This window comes from Chlamydotis macqueenii, chromosome 9 (genome assembly GCF_036417535.1).
Source record: "Chlamydotis macqueenii isolate bChlMac1 chromosome 9, bChlMac1.mat, whole genome shotgun sequence".
Taxonomy (NCBI): domain Eukaryota; kingdom Metazoa; phylum Chordata; class Aves; order Otidiformes; family Otididae; genus Chlamydotis; species Chlamydotis macqueenii.
In genome coordinates, this window is record NC_141564.1 from 12640058 (window position 1) to 12655705 (window position 15648).

The window sequence follows — 15648 nt, forward strand, 5'->3', positions numbered from 1 at the left end:
TTCTTGAGGACTCGTTGGGGTTGTTAAGAAAGGCATAAGCAAGTTCATACAACAAATGTTTTGCAACAAAAATTTTTCTGTTTGTCTTGCATATATATCATGGAAGCTTCAAAGGAAGCTTCTGTTAGTAAAAGCCCATTGATGGGAATATTTGGGAATGTTATGATGAGGTGTGACTGCAGGAACAAACAGCTACATAAAACTGCTATCTAAAATAAAAAAAAAAAGCTCCATTCCACAGTCCTGTCATAGAAAATACCTGAGCTCACCAAAGGAAAAGAATAATTCTGTTCTAGGGTGGCCCCAAGCAAGGCTGAATGAAAAGTTATCAACCATCAGATATTATTAAGAGGAACAAATATTTTAAGGAAAGTCTTGAGTGGATGGGAGCAAGAATCCTTAACACTAGACATTTCAAATGTGAAGTGATTTGTGTGCCTCCAGCACATAGAGGACCACCTCTCAAACCTTATGGACTGCATTCAATAAAAGCAGTGAAAGACTAGATTTTCTGAATAGAGTTTACATTCCCAAGTCTTGTACTGGAAGCCTAATTTGCAGCTGCCACTTACTGAACAAATCTTTGCCGTAAAATTAATTTACTAGCAAACATAACTTCCCTTCTTTTCAACTCACTGAAACAGATAACATCTTTAACTTCCCATCGGGTGATGTCTTTATATTTGTTACTTTCAATCTCAGTTTGTTACTATTAATTAAATAACAAATCAGAAAATTACTTCTAAAATTACAAAAAAGCAAAACCCCCAGAACACACCCTCATGTGGTTAGTAACTGGTACCAGCACTTGCAAAACATCAAAGGCTTCTCCAAACATACACTTTCATCAATGACACTGCAAGCCTTCATCTAATCTTTCATGATTTCCCATGTAGGAACATCAAAAGAGAAAGAAGAGAATAGCACTGTTCCAAAGCAACAGTGCTCTGTGTGAAAAGTATGTGTTTAGCTGCAATGCATATAAAATGTAAGTGGGAAATTATTATTTACATGAAACATATTTTAATAAACATCATCATTAGCCCCTTTTCTTTTCCTGTAAAGAACAAGGATTTGTGCAGTTCAAAATCATGTCCAAAGCTCAAGGGATTTCTGGAAGAAAATGAAAAAGAATTAGAAAGTATCTAACATACAAGTCTTCAAAGCAAGGAGATTCATTTATTTTCATTTTTACTTACTGAAACACATTCTGCATATTTTATTGTTTCTGTCATCTTGTTATAATCCATCCAAAGAGTTTTCAAAGAACATTAAGTCCTACAAATAAGCAAACTATTAATGGTAAGGAAGGTACAAAAATGCAACAATTACTATCAAAAGTCTTACTTGTAGCTTTTTAAACATAAAATAATTAGATTAGTCAATCATTTTCTATTAGTCTGCCACTGAGCTACAGGAGTTTTGGAGGGGACAATCCCAAAATCTGAAATGTCATGAAAGTTACATTTCTAACCTAATAAAAGCAAAATATCTGGATTATTGTTGCTATTTTATGGCAAACACTTTCCAGTGAATAATTAAAATAGTTTTGTCCTTTTGTTTTGTATTCTCTGATGCAAGTATCACAGATGGTTTTGAAACCATTGCATGTTAATATTAACACATTAGAGTTTGCAAAAGAGGTACACAACAAATATCAATCTATAATTCTATAAAATACACATCTTAACTTCATCCTTACCCCTAGCAGTGAGTATTCTCCATTTCATGCAATTCTTCTCTTACAATTATCTTCACAAGGGAATTTTTATAGGAAATTTCATATGACCGGAAGGTCTTACATGCAGCACTTAACTATTGAAGTGGCACTCATCATTTGAAGTTACCATTAGAAATACATAATTTTTGTTTTGATTCATACACCTGTTCAAACACAACACATAAGGGAGTTGGGGGAGTTTGGTGGGCTTGACATGTATGTTAATATTTCATCCTGTCATGCAAGATACTGAACTACATGTGGAATACTATTTAAACAGTTTAATAACAAAAATTTAGGAACCTAAAGATGCTCAGCAAATAAGGAAAAAAAAAAACCCAAAAGCAGCCATAAAAATTGAAATGTTTTCAGCTAACTTTATCTTTTAGGTAGCGGAATTGTTTTTTCACTGCACTTGTGCCTTTGTAGGGTCCCAGCTGATAGCAAATGCCCCTTTGGTCCCAGTCTGCCCACCTCTATAGGTCTGCCTGGTGGTTTTGCATACTTACAATGAGGAAACAAGCACCAATTATTACTGCCTTGATTCTCACATCAAGATCTACAGGGACCTGGATGCCAAAGTTGGCGGTGTTGGTAAAGACATTGTTTACAAATCCAGACCAGTACTTGGAAATTTTGCCAATCGTTGACATCTCATTGAGAGCTTTTAGCTGCACAAATAAAAAATGGGAATACACTTAAATGTAAAGAAGTCAAATACACACTGATTATGTCTCCACAGAATTAATGACTCTGCCCTAACACACAGAGTATGCTACAGTTGTCAGGCTTTTCTTTTATTCTTGTCATTGAGAAGCTCTATTAGTGTCAGATTTGCCTTCTGGAGTGGCAAACAAGAAAGAGTCTCAAGTTTGGAAACATCAGCAACTTTTGAGCTGACAGAAAAGTGGAGGAAAGCAATTGTGGAGCAATTCTGTGAGCTGACAGAAAAGTGGAGGAAAGCAACCACTTTTGCTCTTCTTTCACAGTGGTTGTTTTTTTCCTCTCGTGTTTCTGATATGCTCCAAGTCACAGCAGTACCATTGCTGTGGACCACTGTCCCCTGCAACTGACAGATACGCTCTCAATTATGTAGTTCTCGGCATGTTTCCCACATTATACTGAAATTTCAAACAGTACTTGGTGATTTGGCTAACGAGTTGATCAACACAGAAGCTCTTTTATGATTCCTTAACAAAGGCAAAGCGCTTTGTTCACATCACAAAACTCTGTCCAGAGTTTCTTCAAGCATCTCTCATTCTCCCTGTCATCCCTTAAATATCTCAATGGTTCCCTCAGGATTATTTTTCTCCTGAAGAATGTTGTCAAATGGATGCGGATATATTGGACAGTAATCCTGCCTATGGTTTTCAGTCTGAGAGAAATGAAGGCAGCAGACTGAATGCCACAGGCTTCAAGGGACTATGTGCCAGGTGACAGTGAATGCATGTGGGATGAAACCCTGAGCCTATCAAAATCAATGGTTGAGTGCTCATGAACTGCAGAGGACCAGGACTTCACTTAGCAACATGTTTATTTCCTTTAAGGAATTGTCACTCCTGGCCAGAAAACATCTGTAGGAATCTGAGTGTACGAGTCAGAAACTATAATGGACATTGTTGTACTTCTGTTCCTAATTATAGCAATGTACATAATATTTTTAAGGGTAGAATAACAGGATTTTGAGTGAGAAATTTATTTAAAGTAGTAAAACTTTAAAATTCTTAACACTCATAAGAAACATACCTCGAAGTCAACATCTTCAAAACAGCCACAAGTTGCATATGGGCCAATTATTTTTAGTACATCTTCTTTACTTTCATTCTGTATAGTAAACTTCGGCAGAAACGGGTCCCAGTTCTGTACAACGTACCCAGCTATTGTACCTGGTGGGGACTGGACTTCTAACTAGCAAACAAAAGAAAACAAAAAAATCTTGTAAACTAATTTCATATTAGTGTATTTGTCCATAATAACATAATGTTTATATAATGACAAAATATTTAATTATTGAATATAATTATATATCATTTTACCAAACTGTGAACTGGATATTACAAGGTTGTCTAATGCCTTTTTTAAATGTAGTGGATAGTACAAAGCTCAAAAGCTGTGCCAGAAGCTGACGCCTTACATATAAGATTTGATAAAAGCTATATGCTGTTAAAAGTTTGTGTTATTATAATTAGTGAGCATCCTATAAGCTTTATTATGCAGTAGCTATGCTAGCAAAGGATCTTTTTTAAAGAAAATGCTGATGAAATACTGAGAAAGTAGGTAGATGAGTGAACCTATAAAACCTTTTCATAAAAAAGGAAGCTGTCTGAATAAAGAAGAGTCAAAAACAAGGAGAAAAGATCTGATACTCTATAGGATCTACATTTTTCACTCAAAGCAACTTATTTCCCAGTTCTGCAATTTCCCAGAGATACATGGCCTTGACAAGGCAGAGCCACAGAGCGAAGCACCAGCCTCCACGGCGAGCTGCTTCCCCCTCCTACCCACGCACACCAACAGCCTCCAGGGATTTTCCGTCCCTCACACTCTGGGAGTACAGTGAGTGTGCGATTCCCATCTGTAGCACTAACAGACGTCAGATTGTGTCAGGGCAAGCAGTGTTTGGGAGTGTTACCTGACTGGAGAGACATCTGTACCATCAGGTACAAAAGCTTTATTTTATTTTATTTGTCCCGAAAGTAAAGGTCCCATGAGAGGGATGAGTCATACTGGGAACATAACTCATAAAAGGGCCTCGTTTATCAATAGTTACTTCTAAGCAAAGGCCTCCACACGGTCCCCCAGTCTGAGAGGTGGGTGTGAATTCCTTCCTGCCACCTCTCAGAGATTGTGTGAGACTTCATTAATGCTGGGCACGTACAGAGATGCTCGGACAAAAGGCAATTAGGATCCACTCACCTCTTGCAGGAAACAGGGGAACCAGCAGCTGTTGCATCTCAAGGGTCTGTTCACTGTAATCACTTCTCGGCCCATGTTATCAGCAATCCTTATGGTGAAAGACCTTATAGGTGAACACAAGTTACGGTTGAAGCAATCATTTTCTTCTACTGCAAAGTAAACTCTTTGTCCCAAATGGTTTTTTATCTCGTATTTGCTGGAGGTCTCTGTGCCAAGTATGGCTAATAAAGCAAAACAAGCAGAACATTACCTTAGTATAATGTTAGTATACATATATTAGTATATATTCTAAAAATCGATGGAACAGAGACTGTTTAAAAATAATGACACAAAGAAAAAACACAATTATAAGGAAATAATAATGTCAAGTCTGTATTTTGAAGGAACATTTAGTTCAAAGACTTTGATTTGCTGTACACTAAAGTACTTCTCACAAAACAGAATTCAAGTCCTGGGTTGTGGTTTGGGCTTTTTCTGACTTTATCATCTGCAAAAAGTAAACAACATGAGGTTGTCCCACTTCAGTGACAAAACTTTCACCCAGCAAGGTATCCAAGAATTAGGCCAAAAACGTTTTGAATGGGAGAAATATGTTTAAAAAGGTTTCACTTGCAGAACTTAATATCTGTTCAGTACTTTGAAATTCTAAGAAACTCTGTAAATAGAAACTCTTATGCTTCAATTTTTGTCTTCTGACCTTCCTTTTTTTTATTTGCTTTGTTTCTCATAGCATGTTAATTATTGTTAAAGACAATACATTTTTCCATGGATTGGAAAGATGGTTAAACTTTAATAACTTTGAGAGAGAAGTGTCTAAGGGAGAGAATTTAAGACTGGTGTAGAGATTACTCACTGAAGTCTTTCTCTTCTCATCAGTTTGCTCCAGAGCAGGCATAAAGAAGGTTAACTTTCACCACACTAACACTACATTACAGGCCTGACGCAAGGCCGGCAGGAGGTTTTGCAATGGCTTCAATGAGTTGGGGGCAAGACTTGGAAGCCTTTTGGAGACATCTGTGTACCAGCACAGTTAAAGGGTGACAAGGATTGCACCATACCTTCAAGAAGCTCCACTTGCTGATGAATAATTATCTGGTCCAGCTGTTTAAAAAAAAAAAAAAAAAGATGATGGTGGGTGTTGGAAAGGTCTGGGCCTGCCAGTGATCACCTGTGTATTTTCATTGCTCATCTCCTTGTCATCAGGATTTCTTTCCTTCCAGAGGTGCACGAGCTGGGTGCCTGATGCCTACCTCAAGTCATACTTAGACATTTGTCTGAAATGATGACCGAAGACTGTGACATTGAGTGCTCTGATTACGCAATTCACCTGTATGTTTGAACAAAAATAATCTTCGTTGGGGGAACGGGAAGACAACAGCAATGGAAAGATGTATGTAAGAAGCAGGACCCACTTCTTACTCCTGTTCCTCCCTTCTGAGAGCTATCAGGTGATGCCAACGATGGCACACACAAGCTTTAACACTCTGATTTCAGGCACTGGAAGTTCTGTACCCTAAATCTGGCAAATGATCACACCAGGGTGCCAGAATGAGCAAAACAACAGCTCCCCAGAGAAACCCCCGGCTGGCTGAAACTGTCTTCCCCTGTGAGCTGCTTACAAACGCAGAAGAAAAACTGTTTGTCATGACACCGAGCTTGGCTGTGCTTATCGTCCCTCCGACATTATTCTTTTTTAGAGAACAGTAATTAGTATTATAAAACAAGCAAGACTTAATTTTGGTCTACCTTTCAGTTTTATGTGACTTTGTATGCCTGTTTTATGTGATAGTTTAAGCTTTGCTAATCTCTTTTCCTTAAATTCCTGATGGGCAAATGCTTGGCACAGGATTTTGCTATTACTCACAGCTGCAGGCAGAAAGCACATAGCGACCTTCTGAGACCAGCATGTCACAGCTCTCCAGCACCTGTATATTTTACAACTGATAAATCTTTCCTGCTATGTATTCAAACTGTTGCAGCCATTTGTCATTTCTAGTCATCTCCTGCAGCTAGTTCAGGCTGCAGAGAAAAGCTGGCAAAAGAGAAACTTCTTTATCCCTTTCATGAATCTCTGAAATGCGCGTGCCAGTGATTCAAATAATAAAAAATACTTGGACTTAAAAATTTTCTCCCAAGAATCTTTGCTGTTTAGGTTTCATGAGTGATGTGAACTCTTGAAACTCATGTGAAGTTCTCTGCTTATGAAAAAAAGAATGAACAAGTTAAAGACAATAGAGCTATTTTAATATTTTCGTATAGATTTTAATATGGATTTATTTGCCCTATGCAGACTTGCACAAGGAAAAGAAAATTAGTGAGCCTGAACTGTTAAAAGCTTTCAGTGATTTTGGTCTGTGTATTGGTTTATGGTGAACAAAGTATAACCGATGTTGAGAAAACTCAGCAGTACCGCTTGCTAGGCTTGTTTTGCCTTCCACTGAATGCTGCAAGGAAGCTGTTCTGATGCATCTTTTATTGGGGCACTTATGGATAAAGGGAATTCTGCACTTGCGTTTGAAAGCATCTAAAGCCCTTTTGTTTACAAGAGTCTGAGTCCTCTTGAGCTCAGATATGTTAAAATTCTCAGTGTTCAGTTTTGTGGGCATTAAATTTACATCTGATCAGTCTAAGCTAAGAAGCTTTTTATAAAATTGGTTAAGCCTAAATGATGGCATAACATGCTGTTTAGCTATTTGGAAAACTGTTCTCTGAGTTCTCATCTGTCTATTCCTGCTATGGGAAAAGGTTCCCTCAATTTTTGTGATGAACGCTGGACAATTTCTCAAACAATGGCTGTGATCTGGAAGATAATAATGAGCTTTGGGTAATTTTTTTTTGTAGAAAATTGTTTAAAGAGTGTCAGCTCCAGTGATAGTTATAGAAAGCATGTTATCCGTTTGCCAAGGCAGAAGCAGTTTGTTGCCCTTCTCTGCTGCACCTTGAACACATGAGGGGATCGCTCCTCAGCCGGACAGAGTCTGGATGTGTACTGCAGAGTGAAATATTGCTGTCTGGACTTAGCATACAGGACAGGGATTTTATTTTCCTCCAACACTACATGCTGTGTCCTTGAGTTGCTGGTGAAAATAAGACTCTGGGAATCTCTCTGACATTCGCTACATTTGGATCCTTGTTTCAGAGTCAAACATGTCATGGTCTTATTAAGAAATATATTTGGTTTTCTCATATCTATCCAGCTGTCTTCCCCACTCCTGATGGAGATAATCTGAGAACCTTGATTCTATTTGTTATCTTTTATTTATTCACAACCACTTTCTACATAATCTTTCTTCCAGTCATATAATTCTATATATTAAATGTCTCTCTCTCTTACAGGTTGTTTATTCTTCTAGGTACTCTGTCATGGTACCCTCCCTGGTAGTGTTTTTTTTAGTCTAAAGATGAAATAATTGCAGTTTTGTTTTAAAGCAGGTTCTCTGTTCCCCACGTCCTTCCAGAAGCACCCATCTGTGCCTGTTACAATTTGAACCCACCTTTCCCTAGTACGCACACAATCAGAAGGATATACAGTATTCCAGTCTTCCCAAAGGCATAAAAAATTCCCAGTTCTGGTAGAAACATCTTCCTTCATTTGAGAATTTCATTACATGAAAATCTCTTAGTCCGTCAGGATCAATCCCAAGGGATCACCCTGGCAGCAGTGAACCGGTCCCAAGGGATCGCCCTGGCAGCAGTGAACTGCACATTCATTCTGCAGGTAGCCCTCTCCCTGCTGGTGGCATCTCCTTTCTGCTGCAGTCCTTCCTGTATGAGCTCATTTCTTTAGTCACACAGCCAGTATGATTTCAGCATCACATACCAAAACGTTCCGCAACGCATGGGAAATCTAGCTGTGGGTATATGCCAATAATCAGCATTGCACACATGCTTTCCACTTTTCAGGCTGCAGAGAAAATTGAGAATAATTAGCGAGGGCTGCGCACAGACACATGGTTTTTCGGCTGCAAACAACCATGAATAAGATCTTGAGTTCTCGTTCTGACAGCAACTTGCTCTTTTGTCTTTATGTTAGATGTAAATCTTCTGTACAATGGACTAATAGAATTTGCTTGCCCACATTGTATGGGGAAATCTGAGGTGTAATTCATGTTCATACAGGAGACTGAATATGTGACCTGCCAAGTATTTACTATCACAGTCATTTTTAGACTAAAAAATGTAGCTGCTGCAGCCTGTGAGCAAGTGCTGATGTAATTGACAACCCATATTGTTTTATGCGTGGGCACCATGAAATGAAAAACCTAACGACACATGAAAGATTGTTCCTGAGGGGTCTCCTAGTTTCCTTAGCTGTCTAGGTAACTTAGCTCCAAATTCTGCTTCTGTACCAAACTACCAGAAATGTATATCTGAAATACAGATCTTGAGTGAAATAGACATTTCCCAGCACCACCAAAACACAAACAGCAGAAACACGTGTGTCAGAATCACAGCCTGGCTACACTGGGGGCCTGATTCTGTCCCTGCCCACGTCGGGCAGGGTGCGTGAAGTGTTACTCAGCCTCTGTAAGAGTGGCAGAATCCAGCCACAGGTGAAATGCAAACAGTGTTAAAGCAGTAGCAGGGAGTGACCTTCCCAGTAAAGGGGAGGAAGAGGAGTTATTTTCCTACACTACTTATTTCCTAGTAATATCAAACCACAAAAAAAAACTTCTCAATCTCCTCCTGCCGATCCCCCAAGGAAAAAACCCAAACAACCGCATCCCCCAAGGTATCAAAGAAGTCTACAAGGAAACAAAAGAATTCTAAACTTGGAAAGATTCAGGACCTGGTTCAGGTACTCCAGACCAGGCGGCAAGTTATGAGTGTGTGATGTTTGCTTCCAGGGACTTGTTGATTCAACAGGCTTATTCTGTTCAAGGAGGTCAGAAGAACCAGGGAGGTAATCCTTAAAGATTGAGTTGGTTTGTCCCTGAGATTCTGCAGGAAAAGAAGAAAAAAAAGAAATCAGAAATGAGCAGGGTCAAATAGCAGCTAGCTGCTTGGATCAAAACTGGAACAGTAGTGTCACATTCTGCCTGTGACTGTCAGCATTTTAGTTCAGCTCAGGAGTGAGGATCTGAAATTAATTTCCTGATATTCCCACACCTCACCCACTCTGATTCACTTTATAAAGCATTCTTAGCATATGCAAAGTGGGATCACTGTAGTTGAAGCTAAACCAGGAGCTGTGGTCTTGGAGAGCACCTAATCCACTCTGACATCTTGCAAGCACTCCGGCTGCGCAACAAGGCTGGAGCCGGTCCAGATTCACACATGGGGTGGCCACAAGGTCCCGAGCACAGGCTTCTCAGCCCTGCTCCCCAGGAGATGCCCTGCATGCCCACACACATTGAGCTGCTGAGGGCTTGCTTCTAGCAAGACGCTTTCTAGCGTCTTGAGGGCATGCATATTTTCTCTTAATTAGAGATAACCTGTCCAGGGATCTCAGATTCCCCAAGCCGGATGTTACAACCCTGGTATCAGTGTCTACACAGCCTCTTTCAGTGTATCATTCATTATTATCTTAGTGAAAAGATCACATATTGTTAAGTTGTGTTTTCTGGTTTGCTATTGCAAACACATCCTTTAGGACACAGTGATGGCTACCTTGGGTAGTGCTGTGGGGGTAATCAGAGTATTTACTGCTACAGGCACCAGTGTGACCACAGCCCGTCCTACACACAGGCACCACTTCCCACCATGTGATGGCCACATTACCCATCTGATTCTCAACAAAGTCCTACTGGTTTTACTACGAGCATCCTTCCACATCTTTCAGTAACACTGGCTCTGCCGGAAGAAGAAAGAGTGAGCTGAAGCTCTCTGCATATAAATAGCAAATCCTCGTATTAAGCTGAGCCCCTGCACTTTGGCAGCAAATCAGTCCCCAAACTGACAATACTTAGGCACAATGGGGTTTGAGGTCCAGAAGGAATTTTGACTTTAAGTCTAAAGCTCTCTTTTGCTGTTGTGGGTTTAAATTAGTTCCTTTAGCATTATTTGAACTCGCTGTGGCTGATTCATCGTTTAATCATATTTTGATCTTAATTTGTCTTTGCAGCCACTGCTTTCTTTCAAAGTCTGAGACCACAGGAAGAAGAAGTAACCCCTTTGAATTTGTAGCTGGCTTTTAAAAATGTATAACTGGGTAATAAATATTTTATATGCTCTTCTGCATCATTTTACTTCACAGGGTTCTGTTACTGCCGTAACTCTTGTTGTTACATGAAATGCCATGAAGTGGCCGAATGTTAGTGTTATTCTCGAATAATAAAGAGAAAAAAAAGACAACAAATTGCCGTTCTACCTGTCAAATTTTAAGCTGTATAAAAATCAAACAGTAAATATATTAAATATTGATGACAATCTGAGCTACTCTGACACTTTGTCTATTTTTGTGGATATTTCCCATCTCATTTATGGTATGGGAAAACTTAAAAGTTACTGTATGATACAGTGAGCATTCTGTACAAACATAATTTGTACAGTTACTTGTTCCTAAAAGAAGTATATTATCAAGTACCTTCATTATGAAGACCATAGTATACAACATGACTCTTCTACTGCTTCTGTTTTAATATGCATTAAAAAAATACAAAAGCAGGTCTCTTTTACATGGTTAAAGGCAAGTAAAATTTGAAAAAGTATATTGCAAGAGTACCACAAAATCTGCTTGCTGCTGTGTACATTTTAGTGCTGTAAATGCAGAATGTCTTGAGTATTTGGGGGGCAACAAAGGGGGGTAAACATTTAGCAAACATAAATAGGCACTGCTGAAACTCCCTGGGCCAACATCTGCCCCTGTATGTCACAACAGGGTGACCTCTGTGGAGCTGCATTCATGTTAAGAAAAAACAGATTTGTGTCCTTCTACTTAGTTTAAGTATTTGAAAACATGGAGAAAATTAATTTAGAAGGTTGGTTAGGTCAGCATGCTGCAATGTTTGCCTACAGCCCTGAGTACCCAGCCAGCTGCTGCTAAAAGACAGTATGTGACAAAGATGAACCCAGATAGGATAATCTGATTAAATTCAGTTATTCTTCAGATATTTATTTTCCCTACGTGGTTATCGAGACTCCATCCAGTTTTGAAAAGTGAAAAGAATTTGCTGATTTGTTATTTTCAAAGCAGAATAGGAAAGAAGGATGCAGAAATAGTGGTACCCTTGGCTCAGTACCTGCCCTTCCCATGCATTCTGTACTGACAGGTTTAAGCCAAAGATACAAATACTACATTCTCTGATTGAATGCAGATGCTAACATTTTGTAACTTATTTTATTCAAATAACGTTCTAGTATAGATTTTAGTCTCCTTAGGAGCCTCTTGAATGCTGAAAAATTAAAGGAAGCCAAAACAACTGTGCTTTGGCTGATGTGGTTTTAGCCTGAAACTCTCATTTCATCAGGCTGCTGATTGCTGGAAACGTACGAGGCTGTAGTTTTCTGTAAACACGATCTAAAAATACAGACTATAGATGCACTTACCTTGAGAGGCCATGAAGCTTCCTGAGTTACTTCTTCAAAGGAAGCCAGGTTAAAAGAAAAGGCTTTTCTTGTTGCAGCAGAGAAAAAAAAAGAGCACAGCATGCACAAAACTTCAGAAGACGTCTGTCTACTTCATATCAGCTTACAAAGAACTGGAGGAAATGTATTGCCTTTCTCGTGTTCCAGAACACTGCATTTTATGTCGATGGACAACAGGGGGAGATAATGCTAACAAACAAGAAAAACATTATTCATTTCAAGTCTTTTGTGCCAATGGAAAGAGGGAAAAGTGTTTTGTGAATACAAAGAGGCAAAACTTCAATGTACCCACTGGCTAACTGAACACGTTAGACCTAAAATTCTGTTTTATAATGTATGCACATATTTCTGAGACTACACAAATTCTATCTTTATAATTCAATATTTATGTTTCCATTTCTTCAGGGTATCCGCTAAAGACAGAAGAGCTAATTACCTGCATTTCCCTACGGCTGGCCGCCAGTCAACATTTCCCATGCACAGAGTAGGAAAAGCTACCTTGGATTTCTCACCATATTCCATCCACATAGCATCAGCCTTCCCTACAAGAGATGTCATGTCTGCACCCAGGCTCTGAAAGTGATCCTGTACCCCTTCCCCTCACACATACTCCTCCCTGTGCAGGGCTGTGCTGATCCATGCAAGGTGTTTAAACTGGGTTTGCAGAATTGAAATAGATTGGCTGTACTTTGCTCCAGACAAGCACCATCCATACCAGAGCGTAACACATGTAATCACCTGCATTGGACTGAGAGAAAAGGAGGAGGAGGAGGGAAAGTAACCTTGACTTACTAGCTCATATTTCTGCCTCAAGTGCCCAAGTCGCCATGGAGATCATTGCGCACGTGCAATCTGGAGACAGATACGATGCATGGCTGCAAAAATGGCAGAGCCTATGCACAGAGCCCGGCGGAGCAGAGTGAGGTGTTGGCGACCATTTTCTGTTCTCTCTGCTACGGCAAGTCCTACTGATTGGAAACAGTCTGTAGGGGCATGTCCAAGCAGATTTAATTCCAGAATCTACAGTTCAGGAAGATGCTGATTAGGATCTCTGAAGGAAGAATACGGAAAACTCCTCTGAAAAAAAAAAAAAAAAAAAAAAACAACCAACAAAAAACCAAAAAAACCAACTTACATGGAAACTTATTTCTATTAACTATATTAGTCCAAGCAAAGGCCTTAGGTCTGCCTATGGAACGTGTAAACATTTGGCTATGAGAAACTTCCCAGGAGTTTATCACTGCCCCTTGAGAAGCTGGGTGCGGTGGCGGCACAGCCCAACCCAGCAGCCTATCCCTGCTGTGCTCACCCATGGAAACACCATGTGATGGGAGAAGGCATCCCACAGTTCAGTTTTGGTTTTTTTTTTAAATAAGAACTCACATATTGGTTTGGTCTACTCCCGCCATTATTAAAAGCAGCTTCACTAAAAAGTTGGGGAGTAGAAGACTTAACCATGTTTGTCCAGGCACAAATGCAGCTATCCTTCAGTGCCATGCACAGGAAAAACTACTCAAGAAATTAGGACAAACATTTAAAGAATCATGTACAGCTATTTCTGGACAGTTGTTAAGAACTTCAGGAAGCAGAGCAGCAGCAACCAAGGTGGGATTCTGCCAAAACACCGCGCTCACTGCCTTTGTCCCTTGCAGAAGGTTCCCAGGACCACTGCCTACGTTTACTCTGTCGTCAGGAGTCTGAGTGTGCTCTCTTCCTCTGCGTGAATGTGTTACAGATGTTCGGCACATTATAGGTATAAATAAAATGAAAAAGAAATTAAAAAAAAAAAAGAAACTGAGTGTGTGTACATGTATTCCATCTACCTGTAAAGTACAGTCCTTCCATCCCATGCTGTAGAGCTTATAAAAAGTGATGGGCAAATCCTCGAAAGACACAAATTAGTATGGATCCATTCAAATCAATGAGATTATTCAGATTAGGGCAAGCAGTGCTTGGCTGGAGGAGTTTATACATCTAGAACCTTCCTTTTTTCTTTAAAGAAAAATTACATTGCATCTTTTCTATGCCACTTCTCCAAAAGCAGAGGGATCCATCCCTGCGACGCTGACATACAAACAACATTGCAGTTAATGGTCGTTACACAAACTACTGCAGTCTGCAGGAAACCTGTCCTGGCACAGAGCCAAAACACAGATTTTCCTCCAGAAAGCATATAGTAATAGCCAATCAGGTGGATCAGTAGAACAAAGATACCATATGGCTCAGCATAGGTGCTGCTTTTCTGGAGCCTAATCACTCCTCTATTTTGTACAGGCACCACAGCCAGAATATGGCACTGGTTTCTCAAAAAAAAAACACCTTCACTAGTGGTCAGAGGCATCAAAAGAAAAAGAGACTACAATAAAATTCAAAGTTCAAATTCTTGTCCTGCTCCCTGCTGCTCGGAAAACTGCCCTATAAACCTGGTGCGAGGTATTTGCCCTTATACTCCGTGGGGAAAAGATGACACTGCCCTTGTCCCTCTCTGTCACTGCCAGCTTCCCCAGATAAGCAGGAACTGCCTCTCTCCCCTTGTCCCCACAGCCCAGACACGTTCACAGGAGAGAGCTCCGTTCCCCCCCCACCTCCTGCCCTTACAGAGGCCCAAGCAGCCAGGGATGCGCTGTGCAGACAAGTTAAGGAGAGCATGACATGAAAAACCATGAAATGCACCTGAAACCTCTCTGAGCAATGCCTGAGCTTCCCTGCTGCTAAGAGGGATGATCACTAATGCCCTTCTCCATTTTATATTTCTTTTCCTCAAGTGTCAATTGTCACCAGCATTAAAATGCGCTGTTATTGTCATTTTTAAAATGGAAATTATACAGCCTTCCTCCCTTTTGTAAGCTTGCCTTTAGCAAGGGAAGAAATGCTGAGCATGAGCGTAAGTATCAGACTGTGACCCTGTGGAATAAGAAACTCCAAGTTACAGATTTGTATCCATTTTTGCTTTCTGCGCTGGGGAAAAAAAAAAAAAAAAAAAGCCCACAACAAAAAAAAACCCAATTTTTTTAATCAGCTACTGTCTAATATGGATCTCACCTTGAACTTTGGTTTGTGAGGCGTCTTGCTGCAGCTCGTGTCTACAGTAACTCCTCCCCTCCGAAGACGCCTGCAATCATGTTGAAATACTGCAGCCAGCATCCCGGCATCAGCAGCGCTGACCGGCTGGCTCGCCAGTCAATCGCCTGCGCTGACAGCACACGTATTACACACAGTGCTGCGGAACAGGCTTCTTTCATTTGTCTGTCGACGGTAGGTTTCCATAAGGTGACTGTTATGCATGATTGAATAGAAGAAAACAACCTTTAAAATAACAGTCGTTCAGCGATCTGCTCTTTATTTCGTATTTAACTGAACTGGGAGAAATGGGATCAAAATAGCAATCTCAAAATGATCGTGTAAGAAAAGCTGAAGAAAGAAGGCTTTCAAGCACTTGTATTTAGAAATGGTACATGGGTACTGAATACGTATCAGAAATTTTA

At 40.0% G+C, this 15648-nt stretch overlaps 1 protein-coding gene across 3 annotated transcripts; it reads right to left on the minus strand.

Moving 5' to 3' along the window:
• Positions 1-859: 859 nt before the first annotated feature.
• Positions 860-15219, minus strand: LOC104486722 (phospholipid scramblase family member 5). Of its 3 annotated transcripts, none has more exons than XM_086754520.1 (11): positions 15206-15219; positions 12956-13214; positions 12125-12191; positions 9426-9577; positions 5695-5737; positions 4637-4857; positions 3467-3628; positions 2688-2783; positions 2230-2391; positions 1200-1278; positions 860-1113 (listed from the first exon to the last, which is right to left on the minus strand). In XM_086754520.1, the coding sequence occupies exons 3-10, from the start codon at positions 12135-12137 to the stop codon at positions 1240-1242; spliced, it is 888 nt and encodes a 295-aa protein (XP_086610646.1). In that variant the 5' UTR covers positions 12138-12191; positions 12956-13214; positions 15206-15219; the 3' UTR covers positions 860-1113; positions 1200-1239. The 3 variants fall into 3 exon arrangements, with proteins under 3 accessions (XP_086610646.1, XP_086610645.1, XP_010127782.1); XM_086754519.1 differs by having other exon boundaries at positions 12125-12352; XM_010129480.2 differs by lacking the exon at positions 2688-2783 and having other exon boundaries at positions 12125-12352.
• Between the last annotated feature and the right edge of the window lie 429 nt (positions 15220-15648).